The following is a 15347-nucleotide window of genomic DNA, read 5'->3' on the forward strand; positions in this document are numbered from 1 at the left end:
AAGACCTTGAGTTTGCAAGGTGTGTGGATGAATCCACAGTTGCTCAGTCTCTTACTGGGGCTGGTTCTGCTGCTGGAAAGAGCAGAACCAGTTGTCATTAGAGTTGTACCAAAGGAGAGCTCAAAGGAACGACTCCAGCTTGCCTTTTTTTTTTTATCACTCAGCTGCACTAAAGCCTTATGCCTCTGGTAGCCAGGGCTGGAGCAGTGAGAAGCTGTTTTTGCTGCTGTGCTCTTACAAGAGAAGCTTGGCTGCATTAACTCTTACAAAACCAAGCACCTAGACAACTAGAACAAAATCCAGTGATGGACGTTGCCTTCACAGAAGCCAGCAGCAGCTCCCATGGAGGCACCGACTGGCTGGATTTTACCCTTGTCACCTGCACAGAAACGGTGACTTTCACTGAAGTGGTAGAAGAGGAGTGGGGATCCTTTTACTATTCTTTTAAGGTATGGACAGCATGCATTACTTTTCTCACGTGCCTGCAGCTTTGGTGCATTTTCAGCACCTCTGCAAGGAGGCAGCTAGGATTATAGAACTTTTTGCCTGAATATTTGTGTTTTCCCTGTAAAGACAGCTGACAAAATGTGGGAATCATTTACTGAAAAAACAAAATCATTGTAGGATTTTGACTTTGGACTTACAGTTCTTGGCCAGTCGTATCCACTTCCACTAGGAGATGGTACTGTTTTTCTAAAGAGGTATTGTAGTTATACATTCATCTTTCTTTAATCAAAGGCTTTTATTTGTTTAATACATCGTTTATGTAATTTGTAACAGCCATCATCTTGACATAAGGGATTTCTTTTTCAATTTTTCAGCTACAACATACATTGTACACAAGTAAGAGTTATTTTTATTTCTTTTAATCAAGAAGGACAGGTTCTAATTAGTTGGTTTGCAGTGTCTCTTGAAGGCTGCTTTTAAGAATGTTTCAGACGTATCATTCAGTACTGAATGCTGTTGAATGACATGAGGAGTGTATTCATTCTTCTCCCAAAATAAACTTCCTACTTGCAGTATATGCATGTAGGGAAAAGATGAAAGGGACACTGAATTACAACTTTACACAGATTTCCTGTCATTGTTTCATTTCATGCTGTATGTCATGTATCGTTTTGCTGTTGTGCCACATTGTGTAAGTTAAGTTTGAGTTATTAAAATGTCTATCAAGAAGTACCTTGCTATTCCTTCTGGAGTTCAGGGCTGAACAGATCTGTTTCAGATAGAAAGATACGGGCATTCAGATCATTTGACAATATGTGTTGAATATAAAGGAATATGTTCCAGAGGCAAATTTTGATTTCTGTGAGATTTTTACTACTCTGATATAATGCCAGTGGAATCAATGGAATTACAACAGGTTTCCACCTCTGTTAAGAAAAAGTTGATCTGTAGACCTACAATTAATTAATGAGGATCTCTTAACATGCTGCTGGTACTTTTTTTTTTTTGTCTTGGTAAGACAGCACTTTCTTATTTGGGATTTCAATAATAAAACTGGTGTGTGTGTGTGTGTGTGTGTGTGTGTGTGTGTGTGTGTGTGTGTGTGTGTGTATTAAACTCCTAAAATGCTCTTGAAAAAAGCAGAAGTAGGCAAAACATTTTTAACAACTTTAACTCCTTTTTTCTCTCCACCACTAAGAGCTGTAAATTGGAACAATGTCATGGAAGCAGTATTTTATAATGGTAAAAGTGACAATTACTTCCATGGTTAAAAAGACTGCAGGCAGAAAAATGCTCCTTAATAGAGGAGATAGAGTAAATTACACTAATTAGGATACCATGGATAGTCACGCATGCTTGTCCATTGCTAAAGGAAACTTGATTCTGTTAGCTGAGAACTTCTCATTAGACTTGTCATCTGCTGCCTCATGTCTCATTCTGACAAATATAATATGAACTTTGCAAAGAGGCTCACTGATGCCACATCAATTAGTAGCTATTGATAGGCATGGAAATATTTTGACTTTGGAGACAAATGGCAGCTGGTGTTGCTACTACAGGAAAGCAAGAATTAAGTACCTGCTATGACAACTACTGTGCAAGGAAGACAGGACTTCCCGCCAGCAGTTTCAGCTGTCTGTAAAGCTCAGTCCTAAGCCTCACGAGTGGAAGGTACTGTTGATACCTGCTGAATCAGTGGTGCTGCTGGCTGTCCTCCACCTGTTGTCCTGTTGTGTCGGTGTCCTGGCCCCCTCCAGCAATACAAACCTTCCTCTCTACAGCACCAGGGCTGTCAAGTTCTGAAGAAGCTAGAGCAATAAAAGGTCAGCTTGGCATAGATTAAATGGATTCAAAACCAGTCAGAGATCAGAACTCAAAATATAGCTGTAAATGGGGCTTTGGCCATTTGTCAGGGTTTTCAGTGCTATGGGTCCCTGACACGTCAGACTTGCCACACACACAGGAACTTCCAATACAGAGCACAGGCACACAAGTATTCCTGTTTGGGAAACGCAGAGGTGCACACTCTCTTATCAAAGAGCACAGTGGGGAAAGGCTGGTGCTGTTCCCCTTGTTTCAACTTCATTCTTTTTCTTTCCTGCTTTAGTTGGGGGGGAGGGGGGAAGGCCTGAGCTTGATACGTTTCACAGCCCTCAGGGATTCAAGCCACCCTCGGCTTCCAGGAAAGTCTCACCAGGTTTTGGCTATTCTGAGGCTTCGCCTCTGATCTGATAAAGCTGTTCTACTTTGACTAGAATAACTTAAGATACTCTGGGCCAGAGAAAGAAAGCATACAAAATCTAGTGATTTTTAATCCCTGCACTTCGGGAATGAGTGTTGGAGTGAGCCTCACACTGTGAAGCCCCTGTGGAGGGAAGTAGGATAGCCAAGAATAAGGCGCTAACTCCAGGACACGGGTATGTTTTCAGTCCTATCCCTCAGTGGATTTTCCTGCAGACTACATTAGGTGGGTGCTTACTCAGAGCAACAGGTTTGTGACGACTTTGGCCACAAGACCTTCCCAGCGGCTGATCAAAGGGGACAAAGTAGTCACCTCCAAGTAGTGTCTGGGTCATACTATGGTGATATGTGACCGAAAAAAAGTGACTCGGAGCATTTCAGTGCCAAAAAGTCCTGTTCTGGGCTGAGGTCTGAATGCCTCTCTGCTCCCCCTTTCAGAAATATTTGCTGAATATTTGCTGAAAACAGCTGCAGCCACGTGTCATACAGGGCGCGAAATCAGCTACTGCCTCCCAAAGCAGATGAGAAAGTGGCTCATCCTCGCCTACGTTTAGGTCTTGCTGTTGTATTATGGTCAATTTTCCATGAAAGTCCAAACTGTATCTCTTCTCAGGTTTCTTTATGTAAGGTATGTAGTTAGATTACTTAAACCACAAGCACTAGAAGGTTTGTTGGCTGTGTCCACGCCAAACTCATAATGCATGTGCAAACTGGTATTAGTTACAGCTCCTACATTCCAGTCTGAAGGAGAGCTCATTATATCCCTTTCCTTTTTCAAATAATTTATAGGTAACTTTGTTATCTTTTGGTGGTGAGAGAGGAAGAGAATTAAGCCTACGCAAGTATAGTATTGAGAACTCCTGAATGCAGGTATTGTAATATGCCATAATGACTGTTGCCATTCCTGAGATGCTGCATGGAGAACGCAATAGCTGATCACCTTGTAAAACAGTTCTGGAGTGCTCTTGGCCAGGCTGGCCTCATCTATTAACTTAAATGCAATGCAGAAGTGATCTGGCTGTATGGCAGGCTGACTTGGTGTCGCTTTGAGCAGCCAGTGCAGGCATTTTTATACTAGCATCCCTTGTACTTCTGATTCCATGGTCCACAGGGCCCATGGGGTTTGAGTCTGTCTGCCTCTCTTATTTACCTATGCCTAGAAAATATAGATTTCTCTAGTTTGTGAGATGTTTTCATTTTGCAAAATAGACATACTGAGAATTGTCCCTTTTTATGATTAAGAAGGAACAGTATTTCACAGTCCTAACTGGGCTATCAAAATTGTACAATTATGGATGGGCTGTTGAGTGACCTTGTATTATCTCCTCACATTGTAAATCTGCTAGGAAAAATTAGATAGGTACACCACGAAAACATTCCTGATGACATTAAAATGAGAGAAATCTATTTATCTCCTTTTGTGGAAGTCTCCTAGGGTACAACGGGTGAAAAAAAACCCTGCAATAACAGAATAATACAGTCCCTATTTATTATCCATCTTGTACCAAAATAGAGCAGAACAGCACCTGCAAACTGAATTGTTACTGTTTGTTATTGGTTGAAAATTTGAATGAAGAAAGATCACAGCAATTCACATGCATTAAATGCTGCACAATGAAATGTCCATGTCTCATTCGTGATGGTGAAGTCAGAGCTAAGAAATATATTTTTTTTAAATTGGAGATTCACAAAAAAAGGTCAATATAGTTCTGTTAGATTTCAAAAAGAAATGAAAGTAATCTTAGTAATAAAATTACCCCTTCCTGTGAGAAAGTGCCCTGATTTAATGAATATGCCTCCTTGGCTTGTCTGTTTCTCTAAGCCTAAAAGGGTGAAAATGTTATAGCTTTTCCTCTATATAGCACCTTAATATTCACAGACGAAAAGTGCTGCACAACGTGGACAAAAAATCAAACAAAACTGCTTCTTTGGTGGAACAGAAAACACAAGCATGGGCCCCTTGTAGCAGGTTCTTTCAGTCGAAGAGACAAACCTGAAACTAAACTAGTGCTTGTGCAGCTTGAATCAGGCTCAATTCCAGGTCAAGCCACCAAAAAAAATCAACTTCTAACAGGCCAGTTGCCTGCCCAAATGTGTTCCTTTCAAATTTAAGCATAGCAGAAGTACTTCTAAAAATATGTATGTAACTTAACTTTGAACTTGTACTTCTCTCAGTCTTTGTTATCTTCACATGAGTTTTCTCAGAGCTTTTTGGTGTCAATCAAATTGCCCTCCAAAATATTTTAGGGGAGGCCAATATCTCACCTTGTGAGAGCAGTGTATACTAACATCTTTTCATTTTTGCCATATTGGATGGAAAATGTTCTTTCCAAACACACTTGTGCTACAGGAACAGCCAGTACAATTGTTGCTACCTGTGGCAACTAAGCCTCAGCGTTTCAATGATCTTCCCATCACTTCAGCATGTTTCTTTCTTCCTGAGACAGGGGCCATCTGCAAATGAATCAGGAGTGGCCCAACCCTTTCCGTGGCTTTTCTTCCTCCACACATTTTCCTTCCTTCTTTTGGAGATTTCTTGAGCCTTAGGAGGTGGCTCAAATTAACCATCTGATCTTCCACATTCAGATGCTTGACTTTTACTGTGTAATGTTTACTTCCAGCCTAAGTGTTCCCACTATTGTCCCTGTTTCAGTTAAATTAATTTGTGTCTCGACTTTGCTCTCTCCTGACAGTCAGAACTGCTATCCAGTACTGAAGGATATGTATCGCTTACTCTCTCACTGTGCACCTTATCTTCAAACAGATTGCTGTTGTTTTTTTCACAGAGTCAGGAAGGTTTCAGCACAAGGAGAAATACTGATGTTTTCAGTTGGCATTTTAACCAAGTCAGTTCTTTTTTTATATTAAAGAACCTTTTTTGTGGTTTTAGCCAGCCAGAATGTAATTGTTATCCCTTCACTGGCATCCCACCCCGCTTCTGACAGCTCAGCCTTTAACCTGGCCATACCCTGGCAGATATGTTTCATCTCAGAGCACTGCATAAGCGTAACACAAATGCCACCTAGTATTTTTTAAGTTACTTTTCTTAAGACTGACATGTTTGTGTCATTCCCACACCAACAGCTTTTACACTTGTACTCTTTTACATACCTTTTCCCATGAAGATCTGAGTTTGTTTTTATGATACAATATATAACATACAACTTGTGCATAGCTGTCATCTGAATACCTGCCTGCATACATTTTTGCTTTAGCCTAATTCCTTAAGAAAATAGGTCTTATGTATATTTCTTCTGTATGCATGTATGCCCCTGATCATAGAATAATTTAGGTTGGGAGGGGCCTCTGGAGGTCATCTGGGCAAACAGCCCTGTTGAAAGCAGGTTTAAACTATTTCAGCTTTCTCAGGACCGTGTCCAGTCAAGTTTTGAATACCTCCAGGGATGGAGATCCCACAGCCTCTCAGGGCCCCTGTTCCACCCTCATCATGAACACTTTTTCCCCTAACAGCTAATCAAAATTTCCCATGTTGCAAATCCTATCTGCTGCCTCTCATCCTTTCACTGTGCACTTCCAAGAAAGGCCTGGCTCCATCTTCTCTGCACCCTCCCACTAGGCAGTTGTAGGCAGCAGCTGGGCCCCCACAGGCTCCTCTCCTCCTGGCTCATCAAGCCTGGGTCTCAGCCTCTCCTTGTACAGCACACGCTCCAGCCCCTTAATCGTCTTGTGAGCCCTCTCTTGGACTCACTCAAGCATGTCTCTGTCCTTCTTGACATTGGGGAGCCCCAAACTGGACACAGTACAACAGATGCAGTTTCAGAAGTGCCAAATAAAGGGGAATAATCACTTCCCTTGACCTACTGGCTGCACTTTTGCTAATACAGCTCAGTATGTGGTTGGCCTTCTTGCTGCAGGGTTACATCTGTAACTCATGGTCAACTTGGTGTCCACCAGCACTCCCAGTCCTGCTTTGAAAAGTTGCTTTCTAGCCATTTGACCCCCATGTCGTTATTCCGTCCCAGTTGCAGGACTTTGCATTTGCTTTTGTTAAACTTAGTGATTTTTCTGCCAACTCATTTCTCCAGTCTGTCAAAATCCCTCTGAACAGCAGCTCTGCCCTCCTGTTTACTGACTGCTTCCCCCAGTTTTTTATCATCCATAAAGAGGGCACTCTATCCCATCATCAGGTTGTTAATAAAGACATTAAACAGTATTGAAACTCCAGGCCAGCCACCAGCTGGACTCTGTATCACTGAATACAAACCTTTGAGAGTAGCAGCAGAGACAATTTTCTACCCACCTTTGTAGTTCAACTATCCAAACCATAGCTAAACAGTTTGGCTAAAGGATATTATGGGACACCATGTTGAAAGCCTTGCTAAAGTCAGGTAGCACACTTGCTAAATACAAGTAACTTCTGAAATAGCTGTCCAGTGGCGCCAAAATTTGGTGTTGTGGTAAAAGCCTCAAAGATATTAAAATGTCTGGCTGGCCAGAGGAGAGAGCAGAGCCTCAGGAAGAGAAAGACTAGGAGATTCTCATTTTTCTTCAAATTCTGCTAGGAGGTATGGTTTCTGCTGTGAGGCAGCCTGGGGCATATATGCAGAGGATATGGGAATTACTAAGTGTTCTCCTTCGTGGAACAATTTGTTTCATATCCCAGCATGGTTTGTACTGTTCCCTCCCTCCTTTTTTTTTTAATAGAAACTTTATGAAATATGTCAGAGATTATACCAATACCTTTAAGACTCTAATTAAATTGTGCCAAAGGGTGTCTGTCTTTAATTTCTTTCAATGTCAGTCCAAAGAGCAATCTGCCTGAGAGGTAAACTGTGAATTCCCACTGGAATCAGGAAAGCTGCATAGCACCTGTCTGCTTCAAGAAAACCAATCTTTTTTTTGTCTTTTCTTCCATCCTAAACAGGGGCTGCTAAATTAGCAAATCTATCCTGCACATATTCAGTATTCAGTCACAGTTGAAGACGCCAGATCTAGACTTCTCCATTAGCTTACATGGTCTTCCATTGAAAGTGATTATTTCAGGGGTGAGAGGGGAGAAGAGAATTTTCCTTTTTTTTTTTTTTTTTCTTCTCTTCCTCCTTTAAGACTGGGCAATGTAATCTACTAGTGGTAAACTTGACTATGAGCACACCAGTTCTCCAACTTAACAAGCAGATTTATGAGTTTATTTCATATTATCTGAGAAGAAGAACTTGTGAAATTATTTGTGTTTCTCCATGATTATGTCTTTATTGCTACAATAAGTTACACTAGGAACATTATTCTTAATATAAACCAAAGGCAAGTGATCAGACTGCTTGCATAATTTAATCAACTAGCAAGAAAAAGCTGTTCAGAGACTTCAGTCACCCCTGACCTGTGGAAGTTCCCATGATATCAAGGAACAGTCCCTCTTCTTCACCCAGCTGATTAGGGACACGGAGCAAGAGGGCACCCTGTCAGCAAGCGCTAGTATTTACTGAAGGTCTCCTTTCTTCACATGAAGAGGCCAGCCAGTTACGTAAGGACCTGTGTACATCTCCCTCTCATTTTTTTGGTTTGCTCTTTTCTTAACTGGCAACCTGTTTCTTTGTTTTTTCAATTTATTTCCAAATCAGGCTCAGCAACTAGGGCAAAATTGTGTTTCACAGTGGGTTGCTGTTCAAGTGAAAACTCCCTTCCAAAACAGGTCCTACAGTTCCCGTTTGGCTCCTTGGGCAAAACACTTGCTTTGTTCAGCAATATTTGGATCCCGCCTGCCTTTTATCAGGCAGCTGCTCCAGCATCAAAGGCTTCTGCACCTCAGACTACAAGCAACAGTACCTCCACTGGGGTGGGCTATCGAATATATCCCAGTTCCACAATCACAGCTTGTACCCCCAACAGAGACGATGTAAATCCCTAAGAAACAAGTGAGCAAGGAGGATGGCTAGGAAGAACGGGAAGGAGGTACAGCATCACGGTACTGAAATGTTTCCCCATGGCTCTGAAAGGATTTAGCTACACACTCAATTAAAGCTACTGCACCAGAATGACTCTGCTCTGCCAGGGCTGGATGAATATGAGATACCTGGACTGGTATCTCTCATCAGGTCTTGCCTGGGAAGTTTATTCATTCTGTTATTTACTGCTGCATGAGTCACAGCTCCCCAGCCACTGGGGCATGCTTTTCTCCTCTGCTATTTAGTGATCTTCAGAGAGTGCTTTTTCCTTGGATACTGACAGACTTTCTCCATCACAACCAGCAAAATGAGAAGTAATCTGAGGTATAAATCAGAGTGAAGTTAACTTATGCTCAGGCATTTATAGTGTTAAACATTTCCCATTTCTAAACTCTCCACACTAGAACAAGTCACATGGCATGAAGAAGCCTGCAAGGGGATTTCAGAGGAAAAAATTATCATTGATATTAGATAAATACAAGAGATGGTAAAATAAAACATACGTCTACAACCCAGAAGGATCCCTTCTGCCTAGTGATGGTTTATGAGCCAAGAACGAGTGACACACAAGGCTCACAGAAATGATTTTTCAAGTATTAGGCACAAAACACCTCATGCTAGACTTACTGCAGCCTATGAATTCAGAAATTTTGTCAGAGAGACAAAATAACAAGCAACTTCTACAAGCAAATAAAAATGCCCACCATTTTCAGACAGATTTTTCTGGCTTACACTTCTTCCATGAAGAGGCTTGCTTCATGGGCAAAAGCTGCTTTTAATCTCAAAGCAAATTAACAAAACATGCATATGTGCTCCAGATGTCCAGCACTTCCATGCTCTGAACCCAGCAGTCTTACGGACTAGCAGTGTATGTAACAGTTGTAGTCAAGCTGAGGAAATCTACCTGACTCTGATCTGTTCTGTGACCTTAACTAAGTCACCGGCATTTTTAGTTTTGCTAATCTAAAAGAACTGGTGTATGACATTAACCTCTCTCACAGCATTCTTGTGTGGTTTAATTAGTAATACCTATTGCAAAAGCACCCCTTGCCAGCAGCTTCTGCACAGGGTTTTGGGAGACATTATTATCTTTCTTTTTATCCAGAATACCTCTGGTGTCCATGCAAGATATTATTAAACAATGATTTTTGAAAATCTTCTTGCTGAAGGTTTTTACAAAAAGAGGATTTCTACTTAATGAACAAATAAGACATGAAATGAAACACCTCTATGTTTAAGCAATCTGAGTATGAGGAATATAACAGAATTACAGAAAATGCAGATGAAGTTCAGGGATCTCTAATCTAATAGTTATTTTTAAGACCTCCAGGGATGGAGGCTTCACTGACTCGATCAATCTATACCAGTATGTTTTTTTTAATGGTCAACCTGAATTCTTTGCTATAATTTTGCTTCACTGATTTTTGACCGATCTGCAGTGGATCTGAAAAAGAGACTATTCCCTTCCTTTTTGGCAGCCATCTTTTTACCTGTTCATATTTTCCTGCACCCTGCTCTTTGCTAGATTGTGCAACTTTGGTCAGTCAGTCTTTTCTGCCAGCTGTATGTTCTTGATTGCCATCAACTCATCACTCTGTGTCCTTCTTGAAGCAGGCTGCCCAAAAGTGGACACAGTGCAGCAGCGGGGTACAGTGGATGGATGAGAGACATGCTATGCTGGAGTTGATCCCGTGGTGCTGCTTGTCATTTTCATGGTAGCACGATATTATTAATTCAATTAATGTTCCACTTATGAGGCGCTTTACCTGCCACACGCGGGGGCATGATTTGAAGTCTTGCCCAACCCGAGCTGACTACAGCTGCTGCAGTGTAGACCCCCGCGCTTGTCCTCTATTGAACTGCGTCCTGTTTTTTCCAGTACACCTTTCCAGTTCATCGACATCATTCTGAATTTCAATTCTAGCCATCATAACAGCCTTTACTTCTGTGGGCATCCCATTTATAACCACAGAACATTTCTTTTCCAAGCTCATGCAGGCTGGGAGAGGCTGCGGTGATTTAAGTTGCCCATTATTACACCTCCTTAATCTCCAAGAATGAGATCTTTCTCTCTCTCTCTGAATGGCAGCTACCACAAACAGCTGGAATAGAAACTCTGGCTTTATTCCTTTGTCTACCTCCTTTCAAAATTACTACTTTTAGATTCAACTTTTGTACTTTTTTGTTCACTTCTGTAGAGTGTCTCAATGGTACATTTCTGTAGAGCCTAAAACTGCTAAACTGTTCAGCGTTGGTCTTTCATTTGGTAGAATGGGATTTAAACTGACTGCATATGCTGTCCCCATATTGTAGAAACACCCCTCTAGCACAGTCCCTGCCACTCCAGAGGTATTCCTCCTGTGGGAATTGTAAGAACAATTTGAGTGCCGGAGGCTGGTTCTATTCTTACTCTTATCAATATAATATAGGAATACAGGATTTCTTTCAAGAAAATGCTCTCAGAGCATTTCAGAGCATATCAGAGAAGATCAGAGCTAAGCTGCTCCCTTTGGTTTTTTTCATGTGCAAAAGATCTTTTTTGAACTGGAAACAAACAAAACCCTGATTAGAATCCACCAATTTCAGGGAGGACAAATATAATGTAAAATCTTACATGCTTCTTTTTTAATTACCTTCACAAAAGACACCTCCTTCCAATTCCTAAACAAAACAAAGCATCCCTGAACAAATAGTTTCACTCTGTCTCTGCCATGCATTTTCAAGGGAATTTGTTTCCAAGAGATTTGCAGAACAAACAGGTTCAAAATGTTTTTAGTTGTGTAAAAGCTAAGCATCCAGCCTAAGCTAGCTGTCTTAGGTAGGTCCCTCTATAATCAGTGCAGTCCATCCCAAGGTAGGTAAGATGAATGGTGACTCATCTTAGACATGTCACTGTCTACAGACTACATGTGAGACAAGTTAGACTAGTTGTCTATCTTTATACCATTAAAGTTAGGTGAGATGACTCAAATGGTAAGTTACTCTGTCAAAAGTTATCATGCAGGGAAAAGCAAAACCATCTAAACACAGACTTCATTGTATGCCATAGCTAATCCCCACATTCAAGCACAGAGTGTGGCCTTGAATTGCTCATACACTGACTCTCATCCTTATTGCACACCTGTGTGACTCCCAGAGGCAGTTCCTCCACATAGCAATGTACCTGCAGCAAAGGGCTAGTTCCTGTGAGCAGCAACTCTCTGGGCCCGTGGGCCCTGACAGAGGAGGGAGCAGGGAGCAGGACTGGTGACCAGGAGAGTGCTGGGAGCTGGGTAAGTTGGTCAGAGTTAGTGACTGCCAAATGCTGTGAGTGGTGCTCTGCTTTGCTGCCTGCTCCCCCACCAACACTGTCAGGTGGGCATGGGTCACACCAACAGCCCCTCTCCTCCCACCTGCTCAGGGCAGCGCCTCGCCCATCAGGGTCACCTCATTAGGGCCAGCAGGCAAGGAGCACAGATTGCTCTTCAGCTGCAGCCCTCATCTCGCTCCTCCTTTTTTCTCTAGACCCCTCAGTGTGGGATCTGGTGGTAGGAACATGGAGATCCCACACAACTGATTTGGCACATCCCGCATCTCAGCCCTGTTGCTAGGATGTGAATCCAGGCGACTCATGCAGCTGAAGCACAGGAAAGCTGTAAGAAGACAGAGCAGGAGACTGATGGCCCTTCCAGATGTCATTGGTGCAACCTGTCTCCTCATGCAACATCCTTAAAAGCAGGGGTCTGCAGGGAGTAGGAGCAGGCTCTGGGAAAGGAAATGCAAGGAAACCCTTCTGGAAGTTGGCTTTACCTTCATAACTAGTAGTTCCGCTAAGACACATGTATTTTTTCACTCATGGACTAAACAAGTTAATAATAATGTACATATTGTTGCTGTTGGGTATGTGAGGATTTTTTTTATCCTGACCTCCCCCACACTACACTCTTCACACATAACTGTTGCTGTGAAAAATACCCTCTGTTCTAGTTGCCTCTGCAGAAGAACAGCAAACCGTCTTCCTCTGTGCCATGACATGTAGCCTCACACAGGACAGCTTTTATAATTGAGAAGTCTGCAGAAACGCAGAGTCTTTTTGCCAAGGTGACCCTGTGCTCACTGGTTCTCGGGCTCAGCATCAGAGCTGGCTAGCTGACAAGTAGAAAACATGGACCTCACACTCCTACCTGGCCAGGAAAAACCTACAGAGCAGCCAGTGAAAAAATAATTATCCTGTGTCTAGAGATGAATGAGTGGCTTTTGGTAGGCAAGGTAGGGGTAAGATTGTGCATGCGCTCATACAAAACAAGCAAACGCACATGTATACGTCCTTATTCTTGCGTCCAGGCGATCCTGATGCTTTGAAAGCATGAGTAACTTTCTTACTTCTTTTCACTGTGCACACTACCACTAGGGGACGTTTTGTCATCAGGTATTGCTCACTACATGATTTTACTTTTCCTTGCAGTCGGTCATGCTTGCTTTTCAGTCTTGGTCACATCTAGATCATGGAGTGGATGTCTGAATTTCATCAGGTTTGTGTATGACCCATATCCACTGGGGCTGGGAAGAAGCAGCTATTTCCCAAATTTCTCCAAATTTCTCCAATCTGTCAATATTCCTTACAAAATGAGGCAGCTGGTTATTTCACAGTTCGCTGGAGCAACATGAGAAAACTGAAGGCTGCCTCTCATTTTAGTGTTAAGTGCTGAACATAGATGCTGCTAGTGGTTTTGTGAAAATAGAAGTAATATGCAGACCCTGCAAATAAAATTGGAATGAATATCAACAGCTGGGATGCATGCTAATGTTTTCTGAAAGGAGATGAATACATTTTGGACCAAATAAGTAAAATCAATTGGCAAAACTCACATTTCACTCTTTTTTTTCCCCTCTCGTTTTTCCTAAATTAACTCACTGGCTTAACCCAAGTTACTATCCACTGACCTACCTATATGCTTTTTTTCTCTTCTCTCCAATGCAGACAGAGCAGCTGGTGACTCTCTGGATTCTCTTTATTGTCACAATTGCTGGAAATGCCATTGTGCTGTTCTCCACCTGGAAGAGGAAGCGGAAATCTCGAATGACCTTCTTCGTCACACAGTTGGCAATCACAGGTAATGTATGGGAGGGAAAGGGGTTTCTGAACTGCACAGAGATCAGGATCAAAATGATAGAAAATGTTTCCATAAATACGAAGATTCAAGCTGAATGGTGAAGAATTCGGTTGCCACCTAATGTCTTTATCTTGTCTGCAGTTTGTCATAAGACAGATCAGTGGCTGCTTATCTTAGGGCTGTCTGCCTCTGATCTAAAAAGATGTTACTGTATGTAATATCTGTGTCAGACAGCAGCTGCAACTCAGTAATTTCATTGAATCTTATCTTCCAATCTGAATTTGCATCCACAGATCCCAGTAGTCATGTCCCCAGCTGTTGTCACAAAACTGTTTAGATTAAACCTATTTAAGATGACTCTCCAGCCTTTTTTTGCTAAAAATCTTTTTAAACTACCTCATAACAGTGTGGCTCCATCAATTATAGACATGCTTTGAAGAGAGAAAATAACTTCTTGTCATCTGGTTTGGCCAAGTAAGGTTGATACAAAAATATAAATGTTGAGAGGAATGCATTTTGTTAATTTTTTGAATTAGAAAAGGGAATCTGATCCAAGAACTTTTTAGTTTTTGTACGAAATGGAAAATATACAGAAACCTGGTTTGTAAAAGGTCATTCTCAACAACGAGGAATAGAAATAGGAACAGAAATAGCACTTCATTTTTCTCTGGCCTAGAATGGCCTGAATTTGTGCAGTTTTAACAGTTTCCCAGAAGAAAACAGGCAGTTTCTATAACAATGTCCTGCTACTAATCTCAGCTTACAAGAGAGCTGTGCTGTATTGTTAGTGTATGTAGGATATATTTGTATGGTTTCTGTTGCTTTTTTTGTAAGATATGGAAGGAATTATAACACAGTTCTGCTAAAGAGAGTGTTTTCCCAGCAATTTTGAGTCCTCCTTTGATGTCTATTTTGTCTCTGTTTAACCTGAAAAAGCAAAGGACTAGACTCCCCAGTTTTCAACATGTGTGCACTCTTGGCAAGTAAATGAACTCCTGCTCATGGTCTCTACCATGTTTGCCCGGGGGTTTATCCTGTTTCAAATCCTACCCCCAGCTGAAAACTGTTGCACCAACACATGCAAAATGATGCAAAGGGCCTGGCCCATAACTACACATAGTTGATGTAAGAGTTGTTGCAAGATGGAGAGGTGAACGTTTGATGTGACTCCTCCTCTAAAGTGCTGAAGGCTAATTTTTGGATTTGCCTATGAGTCACCCTTAATGCAAGGTTTCACTCCTTATCTCTGTGGTGACTTTCATGTCATTTCCTCCATGTGCCATCAGAAAATGCAGATAAGTCATGTCAGTATGGTCTCATGGTTCAGTTTAGAAACGTCTGTCACAGACCAAGCATTACTGCACTCACGTCAGGTCCAAAATACCCAATCCCTGCCCAAAGCACTCCTGCTCTAGGATTAATATGCGGGAAATGGTAAAATGCAGGCAATCAAGCAGTAGCATGGGAAAAGAGCAAACCAGTAGCTGAAGCCCCAGATGGTCACAGTCCATTTATCACCTACTTCACCATCATCAGGGAGCAGAGCGCTGGGGGCACTGCCATGAGAGGGACTTTGAAGGGAGGGGGGGCAGAAAATGACCCTGTTTGTAGGGCTGGCACAGAGGGCACAAGAGTTGGGCTCCTTGCCAGAGCAAAGGCACGG

The 15347-nt window shown here is 42.0% G+C and overlaps 1 protein-coding gene across 1 annotated transcript in view; it reads left to right on the forward strand.

Annotated features, from left to right (window-relative positions):
* Nucleotides 1-305: 305 nt before the first annotated feature.
* NPSR1 (neuropeptide S receptor 1) overlaps nucleotides 306-15347 on the forward strand; it is a 62009-nt gene continuing 46967 nt past the window's right edge. The window contains exons 1-2 of the mRNA XM_026102146.2: nucleotides 306-449; nucleotides 13552-13684. Coding sequence (XP_025957931.2) covers nucleotides 306-449; nucleotides 13552-13684 — 277 coding nt within the window. The remainder of the gene's footprint in view (nucleotides 450-13551; nucleotides 13685-15347) is intronic.

This window comes from Dromaius novaehollandiae, chromosome 2, assembly GCF_036370855.1.
Source record: "Dromaius novaehollandiae isolate bDroNov1 chromosome 2, bDroNov1.hap1, whole genome shotgun sequence".
In the NCBI taxonomy this organism is placed as follows: Eukaryota; Metazoa; Chordata; class Aves; order Casuariiformes; family Dromaiidae; genus Dromaius; species Dromaius novaehollandiae.